This window comes from Chelonus insularis, unplaced genomic scaffold (genome assembly GCF_013357705.1).
Source record: "Chelonus insularis isolate UGA/USDA-ARS -01 unplaced genomic scaffold, ASM1335770v1 contig_66_pilon, whole genome shotgun sequence".
In the NCBI taxonomy this organism is placed as follows: Eukaryota; Metazoa; Arthropoda; class Insecta; order Hymenoptera; family Braconidae; genus Chelonus; species Chelonus insularis.
Window position 1 is genome coordinate 747,540 of NW_023276695.1, and position 26,416 is coordinate 773,955.

Sequence of the window (26,416 nt, forward strand, 5' to 3'; positions counted from 1 at the left end):
GGACTTTGAATAGTCCCTATTGTTTATGAGATTTAGGCTTTCGGGATAATAGTGGTTTTATTGCTTAAGAAAATTTTTTTCAAAAAAGCTCTCTTCAGGTATCAAGTTCCAGGCCTTTTGAGCGGTCCTAATATGTATTCTTTAAAGGAATGTTGTTTTATCTTAAAAATTATTTTTTTAAAAATATCTTATTAATATTATTATAAATATCATTATCGAAGCCTTTGGCTCATTATCATCATGCATAATTAAATTTTTTTTTCTCATAAACATCGTTATTTGCTATAAAAAAATGGCTTCGTTCGTAAATTATTTTTTTTTCTTTAGCGTGATTGCATATGAAATTTGTCCTAAAAATATGGTCGAGCATGTTACCTCTGAGCTGTTACAAAAACATCGAATTGGTTTTATAGCTTCTATGTATGTTGCGAACAGAGCCGGACCTTTACCATTTAAAAATTGGTGCTTGAAAATAAACTGGCTTAGGATTCTTATAATGAGAGTAAAAGAGAACACAAATCTTATCTCTTTTCTCTCTTAGATTAAGGGGCGTGGCTAGAATAAACCGTTGCAGCGCCATCGTTCGATGGGTTTACAGAAACTTTTATGTTGTGATCTTAGATTACCGACATGTTGACCCAAAATACCGACATGTTGACTGAAACTTCGTCCGGATTTTTAACACAGCATCGGACTTCTATACTGTTCTCTCTTCTCTGCTATCCCACTGTTGTTCAGGTAGCAGTCTCTTTTCTCTAACTTCCACTACACTCTTTGCTAAGGATCCATACCTCTCCTCTGATAAAATTGACTGGAATGATAATATCTGATAACAGCTGTTGATTGTGATATTAACTATATTAACATTCCACCAGATGTCATAAAAAACTGAAAAACAAGGGTGAAATAGGAAGCCCATAATCAATAAGTTCTAGATATTACTAAGGGTTGGCGCTTATGTTAAGGGTGCAGTCTCGTGTTAGCAGTGCTGAGTAGATCTGGGATAGTCCAGCACAATCTAGCAGTCCTGTGTGCTAAAAGCTTTCAGTAGTACATTAAACTACGTCAAAAGCTCTTTATATAATCTTTCTTTACTATAAAGATAGTGCTTGTGATATGATACTGTGCGGTGATTATTAATTTAATGTTGTCGAATTGTTTAAATAATTTGATGACAAAGATAAAAACAAAATGGTGACAGTAAACAAAAATAAAACATTGTAAAATAAAACGTGTGAGCTTTCAGTATTGAAAGTAGATGTTGACTGATACAAGTTATTATAAATAACTACAAATTTTCAAGGAAATTCAATACAAAGAATATCCTTATCATATCTGATGGAATTGATACCATTTTAATGATGAACTTTAATCTCAATTTTTCATACATTTCTATTATAACTATTTTTTTATGAACTAAATTTTGAACTCACTGATTCAATGCATCTATTATTACTATTTCTCTCATTCAATGAGTTGGACTATTAAAATAAAACATCGTAGATATGCATTTGCACTTTGAGAAAAATACTAATGCTAAATGCGATTGCAATATTTTGTCGCTGAGCTGGATGGGAAAAGTTCCAGATGAGTTACCAGAGGTTAATTATCTTTTTTCTCCAATATTTCATGTTTATCAGTGTTAATGCATTATTTTATGGCTATTTTACAGTGTTATTATCATATATTCAATGTGTCTAATATAATCAGCATGAATAGTCATGATAAGGATAGTAATAAGTGCCAATTAGCGTTAATTAACGTGATGTTGGAAAAATCACGTACAGATTTAGCATAATCTTATTAAAGCAATACCATTGTATTATCATGCATTTTAAAATTTAAAGTTCGATTATTTAATTCTCCAATTAAAAAAAAATAGCTTAATGTTTATTTCTATTAAATATCAAGGTAAATTCAATTGGAGATTCAGAATATTTTTTTCAGTTATTACTAATAATTAATTGATGTAAACTTCAAACAAAAAAATAGTTTTTGAATTTGACCTTACAATCAAAAGTACACAGTACTGAATTACGGTTATTAAAAAATCGATCATCTGATTAAAATAGATATAGACGTATGCAAAACTAACAGCAGCAATTTTTAAATATTAGTAGGAGTATGAAGACAATAAAACATTTTAGTGTTAATAGGATTTTATAATTTCCTGTAGTTAAATGCTTTTTTTTTATCTCTTGGACCCTCGATTTTCGAATGCTTACATGCTAACCAGAGAACAACGTCAATTCGATCTATATCCAAACTAATTTACCGTCATTCGGGCGTTGCCGAGAGGGGTAGTTTGGGGTAGCCAAGTAGAAGCGTGCATTTTGGATACAAGCTTCAACATACAAGAATCGAAACTCAAATCGTCGTTAGACCTCACGAACCCTTCTACATTTGCCCACTGGCAATTCAAATCGAATCTCTACGTTAATATACCTGTAAATGTAGATTAAACTACTCAGTTAATCATCCAACCTGCGGATATCCTTTTGTCGATAATACGTTTATGCTCTGTATTTGACAGAAACATTATATCTATTATATAGCTATTTTTATACAAACTATAAAATATCATTTTCTCTTATGAACGTTGCAGGATTTTATTCTTGAACTTTGAAGGAATTATGTTTAATTCATTGTAGCATAAATCTTGTTAAAAAATGTAGACAATATTACAGTTTATTTTATTTTTGCAATTTTGTAGCAAAATTTTTTTTAAATATTAAAACGAAATGATTTTTATTTTGAAAATATTTAAAGGAACAAAGAGAGACTCGTTTAGATTCATATTAATTTTCTTTTATTGTAAATATATCTTTTTTTATACTGAATCAATTTTATTGGTATTTTTATGAACAGTTTTCAATTTCGTTAATATATTTTATATCACGTCAGAGAGATCTATAAAGTGCATTGGAAATCATTTGGCTTTTTCTATATTTTGCAATGAATAATTTATGATAAATAAATGGTAAAAAAAGAGGTAAAAATAGAAGAATAAGAAATCGATGTTGTATGGCTTCGTCTAGTCTATAGTTTAGATCATCGTTGCAAACCTAATTTAACGAAACTCAATAGTTTTTGAGAACACAAATAAATATGCTGGACAACTTCTGTTTATCCTTCCATTAGATAGCACTTGATATCGGACCTGTTTTTTACCCTCTCATTAATTGTTCTAACATTTTATATCAAGTTTCTTCCTTCTATTTTTATCGAGGTTTCAATGAAGCGTCATTCGTAAATGGATTTTCTTCCAAGTGAATAAAAAATCATTTATATCAATTTCTTTACATTTAAAAACTAAATACATCAATTTTTATCACTTTTTTCTGACTTCTTAAGAGTATCTTTCAATCGATATGTAAATACATTTCATCACTTGATATAATTATTTTTTACATTCTAGAAATAACTTTCTAGCACAACCCTTCCATGAATGCTAAAATAAAGTGCACTTTTTATTCCGTGCAAGATAATCGATCATGGCTTGTAAAAATCTGACAGTTTATTTTAGTAATGTTTAAACTCGTTAATAACTACCCTGTCACGAGTTAAATGATGACAAATATATAATTGACGAGAGGTCAGTTAGAAAGAACACCTGAACGTATAGAGAGAAAGTTCTGCGTTCAATTTCTGGTGATTTCAAATTCAAACGTCGTCCAAATTTCGCACTTGAACGGAACAATTTTATTTTTATTCTTTTTCCTCGTTTAAAATTTTAGCAGACGTTTTAGCATTAAAAGCTTTTCTTTGCTTAAAAACCTACACATATATCTATACTATCTTCGAAATCGTCTAGACTCAACTACAGTTGATTAACTTTTGTCTGGCAAGTTTGATAGATTCTTAGATTCATTCTATCAGTGATTTTTCAAGACCACTCAGTTGCACCTTTTCTTCAGAAGAGGATACTTATTCGCCAGCCAAAACCGTTGTTGACAATTATTCTATAGAAGCCTCTGGCATCTCCCCAATCTGCTTCGTATTCTTGAAAACATCTCTATATTTCATCAATGATATTTTCACTTCAAAATATCTATCAATTTCTTCGTTTGATAAGAAGAAATATATTATTAATTTTCTAGAAGTATTAAGAATACATTGGTGATACTTGTTGGTATCTAGAGCTCACAAGCTATTTTGCTGTTATAAGAAAATTACAGGACACGGATTTTCACGTAGGTGTAGGTAGCAAAGTAATAGCTTGTCATGCTGAACAAAAAATTCTTATGATATTAATATTATTTAATGAAAAATACTACTAAAATCTTGAATAATATATGCTTTAATTACACACTTTATAAAGTATTAATTAATCCTACATAAAACCAGAGTATTAAAAATCATTTTTAATATTGAATATTATTTATGCTGAATAACAACAGTCATGTTTTAACTCGAAATATAATAATAAATATTGCACATAAGTTAATTTTATACAATTTATACTGATGATACAATTGATAAAATTTATTATTTATTTATGAATTCTTCCATTGCTTTTTAATCAATACGCTTTAGAGTGTTAAAAATTGATTTATAAAAAATTTAGAATATAAAAAATACCATTCATATTTTTTAATATCATAAAATCTTAATTATATAATTATAGAAGTTTTTAGATTAAAAATTCCAATGAAAAGGATTTTTTAAATTCTTGATAACAAATTAAAATCAGCGCATTCTGTTGAACTTGTTTCCTACTGATAAAGAAATAAATAAAAATCTCAGTTAAACAATTAGTAGTTTTACATGTAGATAATATATTTCTATATTTAGGACGAGGGATGGAAGCTGAATCGTACAAATTATTACCAAGAAGGGTGGCTAGCAACTGGAAACGCTCGAGGTCTGGTTGGAGTCACCTTTACTACTTCTCACTGTCGGACGAGAGCAACTGAACTTCCACTTCGAGCTAATTACAACCTTCGCGGACATCAGAGTGAAGTGAGTAATAAATAAGAGTGCTTGTATGCATAGATAAGTGACCATTTTCATAACTTTAATTAAATAAATAACTATTCTACAATTATTATTAATTATTTTTTCTAAAGAATGCATTTTTTAACATTACATTGTTTTTGCTAACAACCTTTTTAACAATTGTAGTAAGTAAATTAATTAATAGATACTTGAGTTTGTAGAGGTTGAAGATAAAAAAATATAAAATAATATTTATGGGGAAAAATAGTGTATAATCCTATTGAATTCTATTTGTTTTTTTATTACAAATAAATTTCTAGAAAGTAGTCTCTAGAATAATAGTTAAAGATTAGTCTAGTTCAAAATAGATTTACTTCTGACATTTATCGTCTAAATTAGAAAGAACGAAACAAATTTAGGAGTTTTTCTACATGGAGTTAACATATTTGAGAAATAATGAAACATGGAAAAAACCTGTTAGGAAAAATTATTGACATGACTTATAAGTAAGGGGAGAACGTGAAATTTTAAGATGAACGTGAAAATATTATTTTAAACAAATCGCTTCCCTGTTAATATTATTAATATCAAGCGTTAATATAGCAATATTAATTATCAGTAATTTGTAGGAATTCTTTCAACTTTATCTTGGAGCTTTATTTTTCCTTTCGTGATATATCAGGCATTTTTTTTAAAATAATCTCTTCGTGTGAGGATCTACTTTAGGGGAAAAAATTAATTTCATCCCCACATTGCGCCCCTAGACAATTCAGCATTAAATCATTTTTTAGTTTCTAGTTTAAATAAATTGAATCGAATTTTACAGTAGAAATTTCTAACTAGATTCAAGTGTCGGCTATAACTCATTTTTTTCAACAGACATAGATACAATAAATAATGTCATTACTTTTTCATTGAGTTAATTCACTGCCTACCTAAAAACAAAGTTATTCGCTGTCGACACTCTCATTTCATGTCGACGAAACAATTGATTTGCACTAGAGTGTTTACATAAAATTTTATATTAAAAAAGTTTAACAATAAAATTAATTACTAGTTACTTGAAGTTTTATCACAACAAATATTATTATTCATAACAACATTGATAGTTTTTTCGAATAATTTTAAACTTTGTTAACGATGTTTATTTTTTTTTCAAGAATATTATTAGTCTCCACCAGTCAACCCTGTTTAGTTGTTCAACATGAAATCTAATTGCCGTGGTAGTTCAATCTAGGTTCTTCCGGCATTGAATCTATTACATTGGAGTAGAAGGCGGACAGCTGGTCAAGGTTTTGTCACTTAGTGGCTGAAACATAAAAAATTCTTTATTGCATTCAATTAATAAACTAAATAAAAAATAATCAAATCCATATTAAAATATTTTATTTAAAAAACCAACAATAAATAATTGGAACTAAAAATGTACCTTTATTACTTGACTATTGAAATAAAATATATTTCTCGTTAAAACAAAACTCTTCTCTCAGCGAATGAATAAAAATAAATTCTTATCATTTCACTCTCAACTTTCTTCAATTTTTGCTTACCCCAACATCCGTATCGATTTATTCCTTCGAGTAAAAAATAACGAGCGTTAAAATATTTTTTTATGCTTTAATCATAGAAAACATCATCTAAAGGGTCGCCCACGCAGTCTATCTAAAAGTTAATCTTCATATTAATTTTATATTTCCCATCATAAAATCACTTTGATACTGTTAATAATCGTGAATTGAATAATTCTATTTGATCGGCTTTATTAAAAGATATTTCTCACATCATTTTCTGATTTTTAGTTATAAAAAATATTTCAATCAAAGTTAATTTATGTATTTGATCAAATGAAAAAAAAGTTTCATGATAAAATACATGTGTGTACATAAATTTACTCTTACGATGCATGCATCTCTCACATACACACTTGGTAACATTGATTGTTCTGCAAGTTCGGGAACTCGCGCCAATTAGGAAGCTGTCGAGCTGAGAGAGGTGAGATGTAAATGTAAAAGAAAAGAGAATGAGTAACATAAAAAAAAACACAAAAAAAATGAAAAAGGGGGAAAAAACAAATGAGACTCTTGTCGTGTTCATTCGAGTGAAAAGACGCGACGGTTAATGGCGTCATTATGATTGTATTATAAAATGTAGATATTTGTCTAGAAGTATTTTAATTTTTAGTCTGTGCATCATAACTCATTGATGTTGAATTTAAAGTTTCGTTTAAGTTTAAAGCGTCCACTGTATTCAAATAAGGATTCGGCATCAATTAAAAGAAAAAATTTAAAAGCAAAAATTCTCATTTTAAACTGACACCGAATTTAAGATGATTTATTTCAGCAAAAAATTGGCGTATTTACATGAATGAGGGTACAATCGGAAGCTTATTTTCCGCAGCTCAAAGCTTTTCATTCAAATGATTATTTTGAGCTTTTTTACTGCATTGAAACTTGTAAAAAAAGAAGAATAAATAGAGTTGTTTCAATTTATTTTGTGGTTTTAAATAACTTCAAAGCAAGTAAATATTATTTTTAAAAATTTGTGTTTTATTTAAAAAAAAAAAAATAAACTTTGAAATATATTTTAAAAGCCATCATAAGATTCTTTTACCTAGAGTTACTGGTTGTTGGAGGATAATGTCTTTAGGAAATTTTTACTCTAATAATTCCGGAAAAAACATCGCATAATAATAAACTAGAAATCATTGAAAAGTTGGAAATACTCTCTACAAATAATGCCGATCTTACATTTTTATCGAAGAATTTTTCTATTTTATTTTTTCCATTTGTATCTTTATGAATTTTTTTGAATATAATGAAAAATATTTTTGAATTAAAAGTTTTCGAAAGAAAGCTATTTATTTATAAATCGATTATTGAAGGTCAGTGGACAGATTTAACTTTAAGAATTAATACCTCGTAAACAATTGTTCGTAGGGAGTTAATCCTCAGCTTATTTTGTTTGTTTCTCTTCTCATCAATTCCCTGCAATTGCGTAATCCGTATCTCTATTTCTAATGTGTTGTTATCAAGATATGTTTATTATTATTATCATTATTGCGATAAAACAAAATAAGTAGAAAAAATCATTTTAAAAAATTACATTTCTACAAAAATAACTGTAAAAAACTGATTTTCTTGAGTATTTTATATAACATAAAAAACTCTCCAACCACTACAAAGAGTTTCCTACTGAGAGTGCATATAATTTTAGCTCTCTGTTTTTGATAAAAAAAACATCATTAATTATTTTAACGCATGATGCGTTGGATGATACGTATATTTTATATTAAACATTCTTAAGTACTCATATGATAATTTATGTACTCAAGTTATTTCAAAAGTGTATGATGCGTACAATATACCATCCCCCTATAATTCTCTTTTTATAACAATAGAATAAGTCTGTATTCATAACGCTTTATATTTTTCTTCCTCATCTTCATGTTACTGGTTGGTGTGTGCACACTTTATGCATTATGTATTTTCCGTACTTTAGTCAAACTTGAACTTCCTGTTTCTATTATATCTTTGGAAATAGAGAAAAAGTTGAAAGCAAAGCTGAAAGCACATGATATATGTAAACAGGACTATTTAATTTTTTAATTTACTCCAGAAAAATTAAACATCAAGTTCATATTCAATTCTTAAGAGTCTATTTTTTGCTCTATAAAAAAATAGATATACTCGTAATTCTTTTATCATTTGAACTGTTTAAAAAAAATTTCTAAAAATTTTCATTAATATAAACAATGATGAAGAATTAAATTAAAAGCTCCATTAATAATGTAAATCACAGTGTATAAATGATGTTAGTTAAGTGAAAACAATAAAAATGTAAATTATTATTGTTGCGTGTGAGCTACACACCCCATTTAACTATTTTAGATTCAAATTTTGACGTGATTATTGAAGATTAATTATGCATTTATACATAATTATCGACCAACTGTACGTGAGTTATTATTAGAGTTTAAAGACCGATATTAAATATTTTCTATTAATTTATATTTATTTAATATTTCAATATTTATTATCATTATTATTAGTTATTTATTTTATTATAAAAAATTAATTTTAAATAAATGCATCTAAACTATTATTTCCATTTTTAAATTACTTCCATTTTCTTGCTATTTCACAGCTGCTTTAGAAGTTATTGAAGTTATATCTTAGAAAGCTCAAAGTCAAAAGTGAGTTCTCTGCTCTTAGAACTTACAGCTCGGTTGGAAGTTGTTGGAAAAAAAAATAAAATAAAACGTGTATTAAAGTGAAAAAAACAACGTTTTGGAGGATTTCTTTTTTCTTTACGTTTTTTAAATTACTGTGAAATAACTGAGATTGAGAAAAATTTTTGAAAAATAACTCTTGAAATACCAGAAACGAGCTTTTGAACGCTTCCGGATTCATTAAAACGTGAAAATTTTTATTGGAAATATAACTGAATGAGAATCGATAGCATTTTTTGTTTTGTGTAGTGATCTTTTAGTTTTTTAATCCTAGTATTTATGTACAGAATGTATGTATTCAATTTTATCTATATAACTAGTATATGCATATGGATTATATATATATATAATTTGAAAAAATCTGTCGAGGTCGATTCAACACGCAAATCGAGGGTTTATAAGTCATTTTCACAGCTCAACAGCTCGAAAAGCTTTTGATGCTGGATTTTCTCAAAATTATTTGAATTTTGTTACATATGCATCGTCGATTGAATTAAAGTCAAAAAGCGCGACTGACTTTTTCATTGGAATTTAAAGCCTATTTTATTACTATTTTTTTTTTATTATCATTAGAGTTTTATGTATTTTTTCAAACTTAATATTAATTGTATATTCAAAGTTCTCAATCCTACTTGTGAAAAGTTTTTTAAAAACCATCACGAAATTAAAAAGTTGTCAGTAATAAGAATGTTATTAAAAGATAGTTGGGGATGAATATGTATAAAAAAATAATTAGAATATACTGAGTAAAGTTTAATGAAAAACTGCTAATAATAATAATTAAATGGGATAGATTGGAATCTTGTAATAGACATATAACTTCTTGGTTAGTCGTAATAATTATTGTAAAGAACTTTTTAAAAATATTATCTTCTTTTTCCTGTTATCAAATAGTCTCTTTCTGGTGCAGTTGCATTGCTGTTAAGATAGGCTTTCGATTTATTACATCAACAGAATATTTTTTACTGTATACTATTATGTGAAACATGCTTGACTAAGCTTCTGGTGCTCTTGATAGTGGATCGATATCACAACTATTTAGTCTGATACATATATTAGGATGTCTTGTATTTATCAATGACTATATCTAACCTGAGGATTTATATAACATCGATTTTTTGCTTTATATTCATTTTAGGTCAGCTAAAAGTTTTTTTTACACTTGACAGAAGCGCTTAATTCTTTTGTTAGTGACGTTCATTATTTCATTATTTTATTGTTAATTTTTATGTACTTCAGAACAAAATAAATTACCTTGGAAAAAAATAACTGACAGAAAACGATGGTAAGTGCAAAATTGTCATTGAAATCTAATTGGGTTCAATTGTTTTTTTTTATACTTCCTATCGATTTCTATTAATTACATTGTATGTAACATAAGCATTGATGTAGAAATTACTGCAGTTTCATTAATTGATATAAAAAAATTATTTATGTCTGAGCATGAACATTTTCTACTAAAAAATTGTCATAAACTGAAAATAATGGTTTAATGATTCTTTAGAAAATTTCTATTCTTATCCTAGCAGAAAAAAAGACTAACTTATTTGTGGTCCAACATTAAGCTATAGTTGACTAAGACTAGCACAGTGTTGGATCAGTGATGGGCCTCTTGTGCTTTCCTGCTAGAGTTATTGCAATCGGTTCGAGTGGTAGACTGACACTTTACCACTAAGCTATCGATTCAAGTCTACATGTCTAAAGATGATTAAAGATAAATACAATTGCCGGGAGTTAAAAATAAACTAATAAATATAAAAAATTACGATAAATACAACAACGATATTAAAAATGAAGAAGCAAGTAAATATTTTATGTTGAGAAAAAAATTGCACCATAAAAGGATTAAAAAAATGATTTAGAACGTTAAGATGTATATTTAATAGATAATACATTTTTATCTTGGAATTTTTTATATATAAAATGAATAATAATTTTAAAAAATTAATTTTTTTTTTGAACGTCATCACAAGACGATTATTACAATTTTTCTATGAATAAAAAGGAGGCAACGACTTATACTGAATAATATTCAAGATAAAAAGCTAGAATTTCAGCTATTTAATTATAAAATTCTTTGTTGTATGAAGTTAAATTTTCTTTTAATGACTTATTCTCGTTGTATAACCATGAAATTTAAAATAAAATTGAAAAGTATTAAAATATTTATTAAAAATTTTTAAAAGAGCTTCAAAATATTTATATGATAATTTTCCTCTGAATTGTGTTATTAGCATGGTTGATCTTCAGTGACTCTGTTTGAGCAAGCATTAAATGACAAATATTTCAGTAGTATTTAATTCAATGAGCTGAAGAATAATTATTATTAAACACTACAATTCTGAATGTTCAATTGAACTCACTGACCTTTGAAACCCCTCCAAGTAAGAATATTTATAACTGAAGGGTTAATTAAAATACAGAAAATAGTGTTTAATATTCCTCATAACCATAATCAAATATTAGCATATCTTTTGAGATTTCAAAGAGAATCAATGCAATTTTTTTTACTTCAGTTAACTCTTCACCGACGGTTTAATGTGAAAATTTTAAAATCTGAATATGTTTTTTTTTGTCATTTAAATAATTATGCAATAAAATTTCTTCTAGACCTAATTTTAATGAGGTCAGAATGACTCTTCCAAATATATTATTGATTTACAGAGAAACCAGTTGCTGAATTCCCTCATATTACATTGGAGAAAAATTTTTTTTCCAATTAATACTCATAATCTAAAAAAAAAATGAATTTATTGTCAATGAAAAAGTGGAGAAGAATTTTTTTATTTACATTTTTTTAGCAATGGGTCATTTTGCCCCAAAGACTTATTTTGTCCTGATTTTTTTTATGAAACAAATTGGTACAATTCATGAATTCAGAGTAAATAAAACAAGCTAGATGATAGTTAAATATTTTAGGACACCACATGTCAACTTTTAAAAACCTTACTCAAGTTCTAGAATATTTTAACAACTCATTGTATCTTTTGTTATTTTTGTTTCAAATTATTTGCTAGAATAATGAAAAAAGTATCATTCATTTTTTGTTAAAATACTAAAACAAAAAACTACTGATTTCAGTCAATTATAGCTAATGAGTCTGAACAAATGAGTAATATACACAATGAAATTCGACAATCAGTTATTTCATAAATCGATAAAATCCTTGGGGGTTTGTCTTGTCCCAGTTTTTCTTATAAATAGCTTTACAGTATCTAATGATTCGGTGTCATTCCCCTCATTAAAAAACCAACAGTGTATAAGCATGTATCTCAACATTTGAAAGACATCAATAATAAAAAATAATAACACTCTGACATTAAATTAAATTACAAATGACTTCTTCTTCGATGTTTATCACTCATAAACTCAGTAAATAATACTTATTTTGAATGACATAGAAGTACAGCAACCATCACAATCATTAGTGGAAGTCACTGCTCTCTAAGAACAAACTAGCTAAATTTCAACCAAGTTTTTTCTCAATCAGTTCAATACTAACTGATCAATGAACTAATTAACTTAATTAGATCTTCAAATTGGTCTAATCAAGGTATCAGTTATAATTCCATGACAAAAACTTGAAGTTCAATTGCACTGAGTTTTAGTAACATTCTATAGATTAATGTAATCAGAAAATGAATTAAAATACTGATAATGCTAGTGATCTTGTACGATTCATTTATTTATCGAATCAGTAAGTTCAATAGCAAGATCTAACAGAGTCAAAAGTTACATAACTATTACATTCATCATATAGTTTTCAGAATATTTCCATAGCAGAGTTCTGTTTATTTTATTCACTATTCCAATAATCTATTTCTATTACATAATATTTAAGTATTATATTTATCATGATTTGTAATAAAATGTATAATTCAGGTAATACTGGTCAAGTGGAATGAACCTTATCAGAAGTTAGCATCATGCGACAGCTCTGGTGTCATTTTTGTCTGGATCAAGTATGAAGGGAGATGGAGTATCGAGTTAATTAATGATCGTAGCACCCCAGTAACACATTTTTCTTGGTCTCACGATGGTCGAATGGCATTAATATGTTATCGGGTAAGTCCTAGGAAGTTATGCTAAAATGTTATTTGGTAATGTATACATGAAATAAAGTCTTAATGCAGTGTTGGCAACTATACAGTGTAAAGTTGAGCTGAATAGCCTTGACACATTGCAGAAAAGAAAAGATGTTTGCCAAGAGGTAGGCATTAGGTTTTATAATCTAGTTTTGAAAGTGATATTATTATATTATAAATTTTTTTTTATTCCTTTTTTTTCAATTATTATTTATTTATCCATTGTGTCTTTACTTCAGATATTGATCATTCTCAGTTGGAATATATTCTATGTTATATTTAATTGGAATACGAGTAATGGATTACTTTTATTTTTTAATGATATACTTTCTGTCTAGGATGGATTTGTGCTAGTGGGTAGTGTAGCAGGACAACGATACTGGTCATCAATGTTGAATGATCAAGCCACCATAACATGCGGAATTTGGACACCTGATGACCAACAGGTATTTTTTGTTGTACATTAAAGTATATTATTATTTCAAACTGCCTGAAGTGTTATAGTCTTGGGCGAATATTGATCAAATATTATCCTAAGTAGAGTAATAACATTTAAATGTTTCCATCAACGATGTAGAAGCTGTTCTACCTTTCTGCTGACAATTTTTATTCATTAAATCATTGTTTTACTTTTTTAAATAATATTTTCAAAAATTAGTTGCTTTATTTATGTTGATTATTGTTCACTTCCTCTATATTTATAAAAATTTATACATATTTTATTAAGTTATATCGAGCTTTATCATTATACTTCAATGTCACTGAAATGAAATTAAAATTTCAAATTGAAGAGAAAGAAATCCTACTCTGAGTTTTATGTAACAATGAAAAATTGATGATTCAAAAGTAGCCGAAGGTTCAAAAGCTCTCAACTCTTGATTGACGTGTAATTTTTTTATATGATAAATTTTGCTTTTTCTTCAGAGTTTATGTCTCTTCTTGTTAGGAATAAATCCTATGATGGGATTATGATTTTGATTGTTTTTATAATAACTGTTTGAATTGGGCAAAATTTTCCTAAAAGATTTTTATTGTTAAAAAAAAAATAAAGATAATTAATTACTTAATTTTGACTAAATTAATTAATAACCAATCATTATTAATGAATAATAACATCTGTCCTAATTAAAACAATTTCAGTAAACAATGAAATTTTCAAAAGAAATATGGCCATATAATTAAATTTTATTCATAATTATTGATATAAATTCTGGCTCACTCCACAAGTTATTATTTTAATTCAAAATATCAATAATTAGCCCGCTACTATTATGTGATAGCTCTGCTCCAATTTTTTTGCTCCAAAAATTTTAATGGATGACAAAATTTATTTCATTTTAAATTAATTGAATTACAGATTCATTCATTTTTGGGAATTTATTTATTGGTTGGCTTATCTAACAATAAAAAAAATTATTTATTCTTCCACGCCAAAATAAACTCGTAAAATTTTTGGCAGGTCTATTTCGGAACCACTGCGGGTCAATTAATAGTCATGGATGTTCACGGAGCGATGGTTTCCGAGGTGCAATTGTCAGCTGGCATTACGTCAATGGCTTGGAGTGCCGAAAAATTTAAAATGGAGGAAGGTGATGATGATATTTCAGGGAATCCAACACAATCCGGTATGAAAACTTTTTAATAATGATGATCATGAATATAGAAAGTACAATAACCATTAAAAGTACTACAAATATTAATGAGAAAATTATAATTGGTAGATGAGCAAACTTATGTGTTAGCCGTCTGTCTTAACGATGGAAATATTGTGATGTTACACTCGTTTGATGATGTTTCACCAATAACTATTAAAACTGGCTTGAAAGCACCACTTTATGCTGAATGGAGCAACTCTAAGAAACTTCTTGCTATCGCGGGAACTAAAGAAACTGATGGCGTCCAAATTAATACTCAGGAATATTCCAACTTGCTCAAATTCTATTCAGACTGTGGATCTCTCGTTTATACAACTCCAATCCCTTATACTCAGGTCATTATTAAATATCATCTTTATTTACTTTCATCGCTATTTTTTTATAAAAAATATCATTATTTAATTAATAATTTAATGACTCATTGATTATTTAGTGTCCCGTCTCAGCATTGACTTGGGGTCACAACGACCGACGGTTATTTGTTGCAACTGGAGCACGTGTTCATGCTGCTTGGGTTTCTAGGTATTAATATTCTTCATTTTTATTTTTCATGAAATAACCAGTTCATTCTTCACTTTTTAATTTTTTCTTGTATTTTATTTCTTTTTTTTTTTTTTTACTTCTTTAATGGAATCTCAATAATTTGCAGACGAGTTGGATCTCTTCAATTACTATCAAGACTAGCTGTAAGAGCGGCATTAACGCGAGAATCAGGAGTTCAGCAGCTGCCACTTCCACCTAGATTAAGAGCTTTAGTCTCTGCTCTCTTTGCAAGTACAATAAGGTAAAAAAGTTCAATTTTACTATTAAGATCATTTATGCAAAAATCTTTATTAAATAGATTGAGCCATTATTTAAAAATAATTCATATTACTAAATGGTTTATTGTAGATCGTGTGTACCCGAACCACGAGAATTAAGAAGATTCGTATCTAGACCACCACCCGGTGGTGGAAGATTACATTGCACAATGTTAAGACATGCCGGAGAACCTGCTCCATTTTACACATTGTATCTAGAATATTTAGGCGGTTTAGTGCCACTATTGAAAGGAAGAAGAACCAGTAAAATTCGACCTGAATTTGTAATTTTCGATCCACAAAATCAAGACACGCTTCAGGTTCCGGAATACTCATTTCCTTCATTAAGTGATGGCTCCGATACGGAAAAAGATGCATCAGAATTGTGTGGCTCACCAAGAAATAAACGAAAAAACCGTAGAAAAAGAGATGATAAGCCTAATGAAGAGTCTGATGATTTAACTTACATTGATACCTTGCCAGAGGTAATTCAGATATTAGATTACTAACTTATTTACTCGTTATAAAATTATGTCTGATAACTCGATTAAAAGATTACATTAATTTAATATTACAAACTCCACATTTCCAGTTACTTTATAATTGAGTTGTCTAATTTATGCATAAATATTTACCTAATATATTTTTCAACTTTTACGAGGTCAAAAAGCTTAATCAAAACCATGTAGATTTTTCAAATATTGATAGAACTTATCAAACATTGTTATAAAAAAATAACAGAGTACAAATAATTTGAATAAATTTTCAGCACGCAAGACTAGTAGAAGTTACTTCAAATATTTGGGGTACGAAATTCAAAATTCATGGCTTAACCGATTCAGTACCAGCTAATTTAGGACAAGTGACCTATAGAACTTCACTTCTTCATCTTCAACCAAGACAAATGACTCTAGTTATGACAGAGCTCAGAGATGATTTACCAGCAGGTAAATGCAACAAATTTAAACAGAATTAGTATCAAGGGAAACCCGGAAATATAATCCCCAAAGTTAGAACAAAGCTAGAACAAGAATAGGGTGAATGCAATAGTTGAAGCAAAGTAATAAGTATTATTAATTCTCACTTTTTATTACTTTTGCAATTTTTTGAACTAAAAATAAACTCGAATAAAACTAAGTTTGAAATTAATACCAAAACCAGAATGAATAATGATAATTATTATTTGTGTCCGACTTATAAAATTTACTTGACTTAAACCTCAAACAATACACTTTATCAAATAATAAACACAAATAATATTTCAGGTCCCGATCCAAGCTTCAACCCTAATCTTTTCTCTGAAGATGAAGAAGAAACTTTTCAAGAGTCACAAGGAGCTTGTAGGAAAACAATTGAAACACCAGCTCCACCAATAGCTCCAATAACATCAAGAAACTCTTGCGTGAGCAGCAGTCGACCAAAATCTCAGATAACCAATCAATTTATGGGAGCAGAATCATCACCATTAGCACGAACTGATAGTTACGAAGAAGAGTTGCCTTATGGAGATCGTCAAGGAATAGTTGAATTTAATGAAAATCTTAGACCGACTTCTAGTACCACTTATCGATCATCTCGGCATAATCCACCACGATGTTGTGACGTACCAGCTCTCCAATCACCGAAAAATGCAGTTGCACCAACGCAAACTTTAATAGCCACTTCGAACCCTGCAAACGATTATTCTACAAACATTCAGAGAGTCAAAAATTCGCTAGCTGATCAGCAGACTATGAGGAAAGAGTTTGAAAACAATAAAATTAATCAGAGCGATGAGAAAAGTAACTTAGTGTCTTGTCAATCATCAAATATCATTCCTACATCAATACAAAATGGACAAAGTCCAGGAACTAGATCATGTAATCAAAATAATGGTTCAACGTCCCCAGTCTATCATAATTTACCAGGATTAGTACTTCAAAGTTCTAATTTTATTAATAATAAAAATAATCATAAATCCGGGTGCTTTGTATCAAACTTAAATTCACCTTCAGCAAACTCTCAAACTTCGTCGACATCATGCAATGTAAAAAATATTCAAACTCCTTCTAGTGCATTGAACTCTCCTACAGGTTCTCATCAAGCTTGTAACTCTGGATGTTATGCAAGTCAAGTCTGCGGACAGAATCAATGTTTTCATAAACGTAAGGACATTAAAACACCTGGATTGTGTGGTAAAACTAATGTTAATTGTACAAATCATATTGGCGTATCGTCTCGGAAAACTGAAGAACTAACATTTATTGATGATGAATTGAGGGATATGGATTCGATTGGACAAGCAACAAGTGTTCATCGAACACCGACTGTTGTTAGCATTGGGCCAATGTGCCCTGTTTTAGATCCGATGGTTAGGAGTTGTAGTGTTGGTTATTTAGATCTAGTTGATGCACAACTTGTACCTTGTGATGTTGCATTGAAAATGTTAAGAAAAGAGGCGCCGAATAAAAGACTGGTTTTGGTATCACGTAAAACAAAAAAGCGAAAAAAAAATAAAACACAACATGATATTAATCAACAATGTGCAAGGCCGAGACTCAAAACATATGGAAAATCTCGAAGTCTAGATTCTAGTGATATTTTTCCGAGTACTGAACAGATTTCTCTACCTCCCCAGCTTCCAGAACATGTGGAAGAATTAGTGCAAACGACAGAAGCAACAGAAAGTCAAGAAAAGAGTATTGTTAGTGAAAGGCAGATTGATGTTGAATTTCAACAAAATCTAGGAAAAGATAAAGTTACTCAAAAAAACGTATCACCGACTGGGTAAGATGTTTATTATATTTTTAACTTAAAGTTTAAGCAGAAATCCGAAAGGGAATATTTTTATTTCTTTGATATTTAACACACAAGAGCTCTATTTTATTAATAAACATCTAAAAGTTTTAAAGAAAAATGTCAAATAGTAAAAATTATTAGAGAAGAAATTAAAAGAATTAAATTAATCTGATTGAGAATCAATAATGTTAAAAAGTCAAAGGATGAAATGAATATTTGTTTGAACTTTTATGATGATATTAAAAGTGACTATTTATTTTATTATTTTTATGATGAACAGGGAAACAAAATCTAGCAACTCATTATCATCATCGTTGGATGGATTAGCAGCAAGACTTCGAGACTTTGAAGATAGCCATAGTTTGCCACCTCCGTCACCAAGACCGACTACTAGATTACCAAGAAGTTCTCCAAGTAGTCCGGCGCCGTCTAAAAAAGGAAAAAGACCAGCTTCAGCATCACCAATTAGAAGAAGGCTTTTATCAAGTCCTTTGCTAAGTCGGAGAGCAAGAAAAAGTCGAGGAGAAAGCTCAGATGATGAAGCACAAGCCCAGGATGATACTTCTAGCAGTTATAGGAACTTGGAAACATTTCAGAAGGCTCAATTACGACAAAAGGTTTTTTTCAGTTTTATCATAGATTAAAATTAATAAGCGAAAGTAAATATAGAGAATATCCTTTTAATTTTATATTAATTTCAAGCTTAAACAAAGAGGAGCTGGAACTTCAGGACATAAACCCGAAGAGCTTGTGATGCATAACAAAGCACCAATGTGGAACGAATCTAGTCAAGTGTACCAATTGGATTTTGGTGGTCGAGTGACTCAAGAAAGCGCTAAAAATTTTCAAATTGAATATAGAGGAAAACAGGTGAGTTGGAATAAGATTTGTCTTTGAAAAAAATATATATCATGATTTATCAATAATAAGAGACACTTAATAACTATTTTATTTTTTGAAATATATTCAGGTGATGCAATTTGGTAGAATAGACGGAAACGCTTATACTCTGGATTTTCAATATCCTTTTAGTGCTCTTCAAGCTTTTGCTGTTGCTTTGGCTAACGTAACACAACGGCTTAAGTAACCGTCAATTTGTTTTTGATTATTATTTGTTCACGAAAAATTCTAAATAATTGGTCGACTTGACAATGAGTAAAGAGCTGCTATAGTTGTTATAAAAAGAATGAAAAAAGGAAAAATATTACATAATACCTTAATTTAAAAATAATTAATCGTCTTAACCGTCCAAGCGTAGTAAACTTCATTTATTATTGTTTTTTTTACTAACTGAATAGTTTATTTATTTATAAATAATTTTAAAAATGCGCTATAATAATTTGGAATTAATTGATGAATAGTAATTAAGATTGTTACATATTTATAATTATGTTTATTAGTATTATAGTTTTTATTCTATATAAATGATTCAGATGAAAATAAAGGATCATAAGAATTAAATTATTTAAATGGAAATTGAAAGCTTCAGAAGAATAGAAAATTTTTGTAAATCACTAAACAGCTTTCCATATATCGTCCAAATTGAAGTAAAAGACAACAAATGGATAAATAGATAATAAAAGAAAAAATTGTTAAAATCATACTAAAATGCCTAATTTACTTGAATGGTAAAAGTATGATGATAATATAGATAAAAAAAATTACAATGATGAAATATTTGAAACAATAATAACGACTTTAGATTAAAATGAATTAATAAAAACATTAAGTATTGAAAGAAACATTGGCATGAAACATCAAATAAACAATAAAATGCTTTCTTATAATTAAGAAATGTGTAAGCATCAAGTAAATGAGTAAATGATGATGAAAATTAAACGAAATTTGATTAATAAATTGTAAAAAATTAATTTATTTGATGACAAAGCAAAGTGAATTTAATATTGTGAAGAAAATTTTTTTCTATAAAGGCCTAGCTCAAAATTATGATCAATAGTATTGATGTCTATGACTGTTAAATCATTAATATTATTATTTATTATTATAATTTGATTTTTATTTTTGTTAATGTTACTGAAAATTTTATAATGTATTGGATCTTTTTTCATCGTTTATATGTTATTAATGGAAAGCAAAAATACATCCGTTTTATGAAGAAAGAATCTAAACTATTAATTAATTTTCTCATTAATTATTATTTAATAATCATATACAAATGCATATATATTATTATTTTATTCGTTGTATATATATAGATATGAAAGATGTATTTACAATGTACGAAAATTATGATTTGGTTTTAATTATTCGAGCAATTATTCGAAATATTTATCAGTATTATGAATAGATGATTTCTATATCTGCATAAGGGCATTGTTACGATAATTTTTTTGCTATTAGTGCTAATAATTTTGTTACTAAATATTATTATCATGAATAAAAATTTGTATAAAAAAATTTGATCTCAGTTGAATATTCTCTGACTTATTCTCACGTAAATCAATTCAACTCTTACATTTTTTCAAATAAATTATCAATAAAAAGTGCATGCAAGATAAATAATAAATACAAACTCACCTTCTCCTATTTTTTTTAACACAACTGATAATTTTATCAGTATCACAATAAATTAATACCAATGATCCAAAGAATGTATACACGCCTAATGTGTTTGGACGCGCTGTAGTCAATCCATGTAATTAAAAATTCGCGCTTGATCGTAACGCTTCGAGTGTTAGTTTGTTAAACTATTTTCGATTCTACAGTCGGTATAGTCGAAACACTGGAAAAGTAGACTTGGAGGTTATACAGGGAAATTATTTTGGCGCATGCGCACAAATTATTTCTGAGCTTGTTCACAACTTAAAATAATTGATTTCTCATATAAAATAATTTCTGTATAACAATTATTAATAAATAATAAATTAGAATAACTTGAAATAAAATATAATAAACATAACAACTTTAAAAAAAATTTCTCGTATAACCTCCAAGTCTACTCTTTCATTCAGTGTTTCGACTGATAATACAGATCGTTCCGCGTTCATTTCGGAGCGCCTGCGCAGAGGCTTACAAATTTGAAATAAAGTTTCAACGGTTATAACGTTCATAACTCGCCATTGTGTGAATCGTTGAAGTTGTATCAGCATCGAGGTCCTTTAAAAGTTAAAAACATTGCACAAACATTTGGAGTTATTCGAGTTTTTGATGTTCTTTGATTCATTGAAAGTTAAAAAATTGTTAAAATGAATAAATCTCAACCAAACAGAGGAAAGGATAAAAATCAACACATCCAAGTTTTTGTTAGAGTCAGGTAAGTTTGAACATTTTTGTATATACAACATTCACTGTGGTGCTTGCCTTTTCCAATATTATTATCAATTAAAATTAGTTTTAACTCAAATGACATAACAATTTTATTTTGCTTTCATAGACCTTTTAATCCTTCTGAATCCAATGGAAAATCTCATAACATCATTGAGGTTACACCTCCAAAAGATTTACATGTTCGAGAAAAAATAACGGACAGGACTACAAAAAAATTTACATTTGATAAAGTTTTTGGTCCTGAGTCAAATCAGGTAAGATTTTTGTTTATTTAATACAGTGTCACTCATTTCTTCAGCTTTTATTTTTATTTTATTTAGAACATGAACATTTCTGAGTGAAATTTAAATATTTATAACTTAAAAAGTGCAACGAAAATTTTCATTACAGCTCATGGTTTATAATTCAGTCGTCAGCCCATTAATCAGTGAAGTATTAGCCGGCTATAATTGTACCGTGTTTGCTTATGGTCAAACTGGAACTGGTAAAACTTTTACGATGGAAGGGTCATCTAAACGATCCTGCAGTACATTGGCAAGCTGTGAGTATATAAGCTCTTTGACAAAATGGTTATTTGAATATAATGTGACAACAATAGAAATGACAACTTTATCCGTTTTTTACAGAACACCCCAGCAGGAATTATTCCACGATCTCTGAGTCATTTGTTTGACCAATTACGACTTCAAGGATCTCTTGAACATACCATTAAAGTTAGTTTTCTTGAGTTGTACAATGAAGAATTGTTTGATTTATTAGACACAGGAGATGATACACCTAAACTCAGGTAAGATTTATTCAAAAATTCAGATCAAATAAATGTTTTATTATGTTTTCGGTTACTATGACAACAATTCATGTAAATTTACCTAAGTTAAATTTTACTTTGATATTTTTTATAGGCTGTATGATGACACATCGAAAAAAGGATCAGTAATCATTCAAGGATTAGAAGAAGTAATAGTCCACAATAAAGAACAAGTATATAAAATCTTAGAAAGAGGTTCAGAAAGACGTCAAACTGCTGCAACGTTGATGAATGCACATTCGAGCAGGTCTCATACAGTGTTTTCTGTAACAGTTCACATGAAAGAAGTGACTCTTGAAGGTGAAGAGCTGATAAAAATAGGAAAGCTTAACTTAGTTGATCTGGCAGGTAGTGAAAATGTTGGTAGATCTGGTGCAATAGATAGACGAGCACGTGAAGCAGGCAGCATCAATCAGTCCCTTCTAACTCTAGGTCGTGTAATAACGGCTTTAGTAGAGAGAGCACCTCATGTTCCTTATCGTGAATCTAAATTGACTCGATTATTACAAGAGTCACTTGGAGGACGTACTAAAACCTCTATTATTGCTACTATTTCTCCGTCGAGTTTGAATTTAGAAGAAACTTTATCGACATTGGATTATGCTCATCGTGCGAAGAATATCACTAACAGACCTGAAATCAATCAGAAGTTGATGAAAGCTACATTGATCAAAGAATACACAGAAGAAATCGAACGATTAAAACGTGATGTTGTTGCTGCACGCGAACGCAATGGAGTTTATTTAGCTCCAGAAGATTATGCTCATCAGCAAGCAACTATTGCTTTTCAAGAAAAAGAAATTGAGGAAAAATTAAATCACATCAAAGCTCTTGAGGAAACGTTGGCAGCCAAAGAAAAACTATTTGATGAATTGAATATGAACTATACTAATACGAAAGAAAAAGCAAACTTACTTCAGAAAGAAAAAGAAATACAAGAATTTTTGGTTAAAAATTATGAAGATGTCAAAGAAAAACTTACTCAACAAGCAGAAATTCTTATGAACGTAGCTGAAACTGTAACAAATGACACAGAGAAGTTACATGAAAAAATTGCTCGAATAGATCGAGTTGAATATGAAAATTTATCAAAAGCTCATTCATTTAGTCAGCAAGTAAATGAGGATTTTGATAATGTAAAAACTCATCTCGATAATACTGTTCAGCAATCTGAGAACTTTTTGAAAGAAAATAAAGACTTTCTTTCAGACAGAATAGAAATGAATTCTGAAGCTGTTGACCACGCGATTAACATGATATCAAAAGAAACGATAAATAATATGAATAAGTTGATTAGCAATTTTCTTCAAGACATAAAAAAAACTCACAAAAACAACGAAAACTGGATTGATTGTCAAGAAAAAAATGTGGCAGCTTTTGCTGATAAACAAACACAATTTTTCGAAAATACAACAGAAGATTTTGCAGTCAAAACAGAAGAGAATTTAAATAATAATGCAGAAGAAAATTTGGCTCATATTGAGATGGAAATGAAAGAAAACCTTGGATCTATTGTACAAACTTTAATACAACAAGTGGCAAATGTCTATGAAACAAAGACGGCTGAATATACTTCGATCATTGCACAAATGGAAAATACAATTGCAGCTCATAATAAAAATATTCAAGATCAAGAGGAATTACAGAGAAATCAAGAAATGTTACAAAAGTTAGACGAAGAATGGTGGAACCAACGAAAGAAAATTATAGAAAAAGGAGCAATGTTTACTCATAATGCAATCAAACTTTCTCATGAAACAATAGAAATATCAGAAAATGTTAAAACAAGTGTACGAAATATCACAGATGAAGACAACAAATTAAGGGAATATATTGAAAGAGATGTTCAGGAAAATGTTAAATGTTTAGAAAGAAATGTCGAGAAAATGATAACTGAAAATCGAGAAACCATTACTCAAGGAACAATAAGAAGTCGAGAAATAGCGCAAAGCTTAAAAGAAATTTTAAAGACGAATTGTGAAGAAATAAACTCCTACAGAAATTCAGTAGACTTTTCAATAAAAGATCGTAAACAAGAATCTCAATCGGAGTACGACGAATCTTTGAAGCATGTAAAGAAAATCGAAAATTGTATAGAAAGTTCACAAAAACGTCACCAAAGCTTCCTTGAATCTTTTAAAAATGATATCATATCAAGCACACTTAATCAAAGTGACAAAATGATACAACAAAATCACCAGATGGTTGAAGATGTACATAGAATCAAAACAACACTAGGAAGTATGAATGAGAAAATCGAGAAATTCTTGACAGATGAATTGAAAAAAGATGAGCCAACTGGAATGACACCGATCAAACGAGAATATAATTTCCCACGGTCATTAGTTACCATGTCACCGAAAGAGAGACTTATTCAAAAATATCAGATGATGAAGATCTATGAAAACTCAGAAAGTTCTGATGAAAATAGAGATAGTACAGATACAGATCATATAAGAAATAATAATTTTATCATACCTGAGTCAAGAATCAGCACAAACACGTCAGATGATAATTGGGATTCAGATAATTCGTGTAATAATAAAGAAAATAGTAAAATCATAAAGCCTAAAAAATATGCATCAATGGAAAGTAGTAGAGATAAAAATATTCTTAAAGCTTACAATAATTGAAAAAAGAGTAAAGAAATGAATCAGATAAACTTTAGAGTATCAAGACTGATAACCTAATTCATGATGAACAAAGTTGAAATATTTAAAAGTTCCCAGCAAATAGAACGCGGTGAAACTAAATCATTTTTGTTGGTCTAACAATATTGTATGTAAAGCAAACTTTTTCATCTATTTCAACAATTGACACATAATCATCGACGAACTATCTGTTTCTTTCTTCTATTAGGTTTAATTCAATGACTAAATGATACTAATTACTCAATTATACGATATTTGTACTAATGTTTTGATGTTTTAGAATTTATAACGAATGAAAGGGCACGTACTGGTTGATGAATTATGAGAAATTTACAAATGAAAATTAATTGTAATTCAATTCATTTCTTATGTTTATATTCAAATTTTTATGTTATTAGTGTGTTAAGAAATTTTTTTATTGAAAAGTTTCGATTGATATTAATTTTATGGATGGCATAATCTATTTGAAAAGTTTAGAAACTTTGAGGATAGATACTTCATATGTAAGCAATGTAAAAATCTAAAGGAAAGTAAACGAAAAATTTTAAAAACTCTTTATTTTATTTGAAATGTTTAAACGAACATTTTTATTATTATTAGAAATTATAAACAAATATTACATTTTATTGATCGACAGTTATTTTTTAAATAAACATTTATAAAGTAATAACCATTAATTATTTTCTTGATATCATATGCAAGTGGCTACAAATCTTATAAAATTTCTAAGAATAAGTTTATTTACATCTTCTTAATTAGTTAAGAATTAAATATAAGAAATATGTATGTATATAAATATTAAAAATTGAAATAAAATTTGATATTCTCATATTTCAATTCGCTATTTATTTGATAAACTTTTCTACCAAGTTTTTTCTTAAAAGCTGACGTAACTTCTGACCATAAATTTATTATTTTTATTTATGATTTAAGAAATTTTTCAAGCACTTTGAATAATTGGAATACATTATAACTTGTAATATTAAACTTGAAAAAGATTCATTTTCCGATAAAGCTCATAAGTTACTGCATGAAACTACATATTTTGAGGTATTGGGGAAGAATATTAATAAGTCTATCAGATCAATTCTGAATAGAACGTTCGGCCTTTTGAATTTATTACTTGCATCAGTCTTGATAAACTAAAATGTCAGAAATGTTTTCTGTGTATACATCCTTTAATAA

At 28.5% G+C, this 26,416-nt stretch overlaps 2 protein-coding genes across 2 annotated transcripts; both read left to right on the plus strand.

The window, feature by feature from the left end:
• Positions 1-1,004: 1,004 nt before the first annotated feature.
• Positions 1,005-19,763, plus strand: Tusp (WD40 superfamily protein Tusp). Its single transcript, XM_035089345.1, has 14 exons — positions 1,005-1,601; positions 4,795-4,962; positions 13,049-13,231; positions 13,590-13,697; positions 14,711-14,876; positions 14,973-15,241; positions 15,340-15,428; positions 15,556-15,690; positions 15,798-16,191; positions 16,476-16,653; positions 16,972-18,472; positions 18,765-19,101; positions 19,187-19,354; positions 19,455-19,763. The coding sequence occupies exons 1-14, from the start codon at positions 1,506-1,508 to the stop codon at positions 19,569-19,571; spliced, it is 3,909 nt and encodes a 1,302-aa protein (XP_034945236.1). The 5' UTR covers positions 1,005-1,505; the 3' UTR covers positions 19,572-19,763.
• Positions 19,764-21,569: 1,806 nt separating this feature from the next.
• Klp61F (Kinesin-like protein at 61F) lies at positions 21,570-25,782 on the plus strand. Its single transcript, XM_035089346.1, is given in 6 exon segments — positions 21,570-21,758; positions 21,879-22,026; positions 22,163-22,288; positions 22,290-22,313; positions 22,399-22,559; positions 22,675-25,782. Coding segments are annotated over 6 exon segments (3,066 nt in total). The 5' UTR covers positions 21,570-21,690; the 3' UTR covers positions 25,214-25,782.
• Positions 25,783-26,416: the final 634 nt, after the last annotated feature.

Coding starts and splice junctions, on each gene's coding strand:
- Tusp (XM_035089345.1), top strand. CDS start 1,506: ATGCATTTGCACTTTGAGAAAAATACTAATGCTAAATGCGATTGCAAT. Junction 13,232..13,589: donor TGGCATTAATATGTTATCGG/GTAAGTCCTAGG, acceptor CTTTCTGTCTAG/GATGGATTTGTGCTAGTGGG. Junction 19,102..19,186: donor AGGCTCAATTACGACAAAAG/GTTTTTTTCAGT, acceptor ATTAATTTCAAG/CTTAAACAAAGAGGAGCTGG.